Source organism: Austrofundulus limnaeus, unplaced genomic scaffold (genome assembly GCF_001266775.1).
Source record: "Austrofundulus limnaeus strain Quisiro unplaced genomic scaffold, Austrofundulus_limnaeus-1.0 Scaffold1005, whole genome shotgun sequence".
NCBI classification, from domain to species: domain Eukaryota; kingdom Metazoa; phylum Chordata; class Actinopteri; order Cyprinodontiformes; family Rivulidae; genus Austrofundulus; species Austrofundulus limnaeus.
In genome coordinates, this window is record NW_013953407.1 from 97,586 (window position 1) to 99,114 (window position 1,529).

Here is a 1,529-nt window from a genome sequence, read left to right on the forward strand (position 1 = left end):
CACACACACACACACACACACACACACACACACACACACACACACACACACACACACACACACACACACACACAAACAGAATGGTCCGTGGTTCAGACGGTGGGTCCTGGTCTTGGACCTGGTCCTGGTCCTGACTCAGGATTAAGGTCTGTAAAAACCCACAAGAATCTAAAGCTCAGACCCGGTTCTGGATCAGATCCAGCTGTCCTCGTTGAGACCAGAGCCAGTCTTTGGTGGCCCTGCAGCAGGTCTCCTGGGTCCAGGTTCTGGTTTGGATCAGTTTATTTTTAGTCTAAGCTGTCATGAAGACCAAACATCCTGTCTCTGCAGGGGGTCTGGTTCTGGTCCTGGACCTTGACAGGGACACTGAGTCCTGCAGCTGGACCTCCTCAGATGAGTCTGCAGGGTCGGAGCAGGTCAGACCTGCACGTGGACCGGTCTAGAGTCTGCAGGAGGAGACCTCTCAGAACCTGTCCCACCATGGCTGCCTGGATCAGATCCAGGACCCTGGTGGTCTTCAGGGACCTCTGGGTTCCCCCAGGACCTGGTCTGGTTTGACCGTCCCTAAAAAGACAGGTCTCAGTCCAGACCCGGTTCAGACAGGACCTGGTCCACCAGACCTCAGTCTGAAATCTGAAGCCTGGTGGACTGGGCTCAGACAGGACCTGGACCTGGTCCTGGTCCTGGACCTGGTCCTGGTCCTGGTTCTTTAGTTTGTTGTTTGGATAAAATGAAACCAACAGAACCACAAGGTAAAGGTTCTGGATCAGGTTCTGGATCAGCTGTGTGGACTCACTTGGCCTGCAGGTCCAGCAGACTCTGTTCAGCCCTCTGCAGACCCTCCAGGTCCTTCATCAGGGTCTCCAGGTGGTCTCTGGACCTCCTGGTCTGAGTGTAGGCGAAGCAGCAGCCGCCCAGCGCCAGCAGGACGGAGAGGCCCAGAACCAGGTCCTTCCAGAGGTTCTGCTGCCCTGTTCACACAGAACCACACATGAGCTGGACCCTGCAGACCTCAGCTGTTTCAGCCTCTGAAGTCTCGCTGTGTCTGAACCTGGACCGGACCTGGAGGCGGTCCGAACACGACCAGGTGCAGAGCCTTCAGCTGCAGCTTCTGGGCGTGGCTTCGGTCCAGAACCTTCAGCAGCAGGACGGTCAGGGTGCTGTTCTTCACCGCCAGCCTGCAGACAGGAAGAGGAGGAGCTTAGAGCTGCAGGTCCTGCTTCTGATCACATGAACTAGCTCCGCCCCCTTCGACACATCAAAGACCAACAGCAGCTGAAACATGAAACCACCAGGCTGCAGCTCCAGCTTCAGTCAGACACTTCAGCTCGTCTTTCAGCTGTTTTAGCAGCTGTCAGCCTGTCAGCTAAAGCTGCTCCAACCCAAACACAGTCTGACCTTTGACCTTTGACCTTTGACCCTGAGCTTCTCCTCCGAGCTCAGTGATCATTTCCTCCCTGGCATTTAGGACGTTTACATTAAATTAAATTAAATTACATTACATTAAATTACATTACATTAAATTACAT

General features: G+C 54.2%; 1 protein-coding gene across 1 annotated transcript in view; it reads right to left on the minus strand.

The window, feature by feature from the left end:
- Positions 1-1,529, minus strand: part of LOC106533718 (stromal interaction molecule 1) — a 13,730-nt gene that overhangs the window by 8,961 nt on the left and 3,240 nt on the right. Inside the window, exons 5-6 of the mRNA XM_014030141.1 lie at positions 1,063-1,200; positions 797-971 (exon numbers count right to left, since the gene is read on the minus strand). Coding sequence (XP_013885595.1) covers positions 797-971; positions 1,063-1,200 — 313 coding nt within the window. The remainder of the gene's footprint in view (positions 1-796; positions 972-1,062; positions 1,201-1,529) is intronic.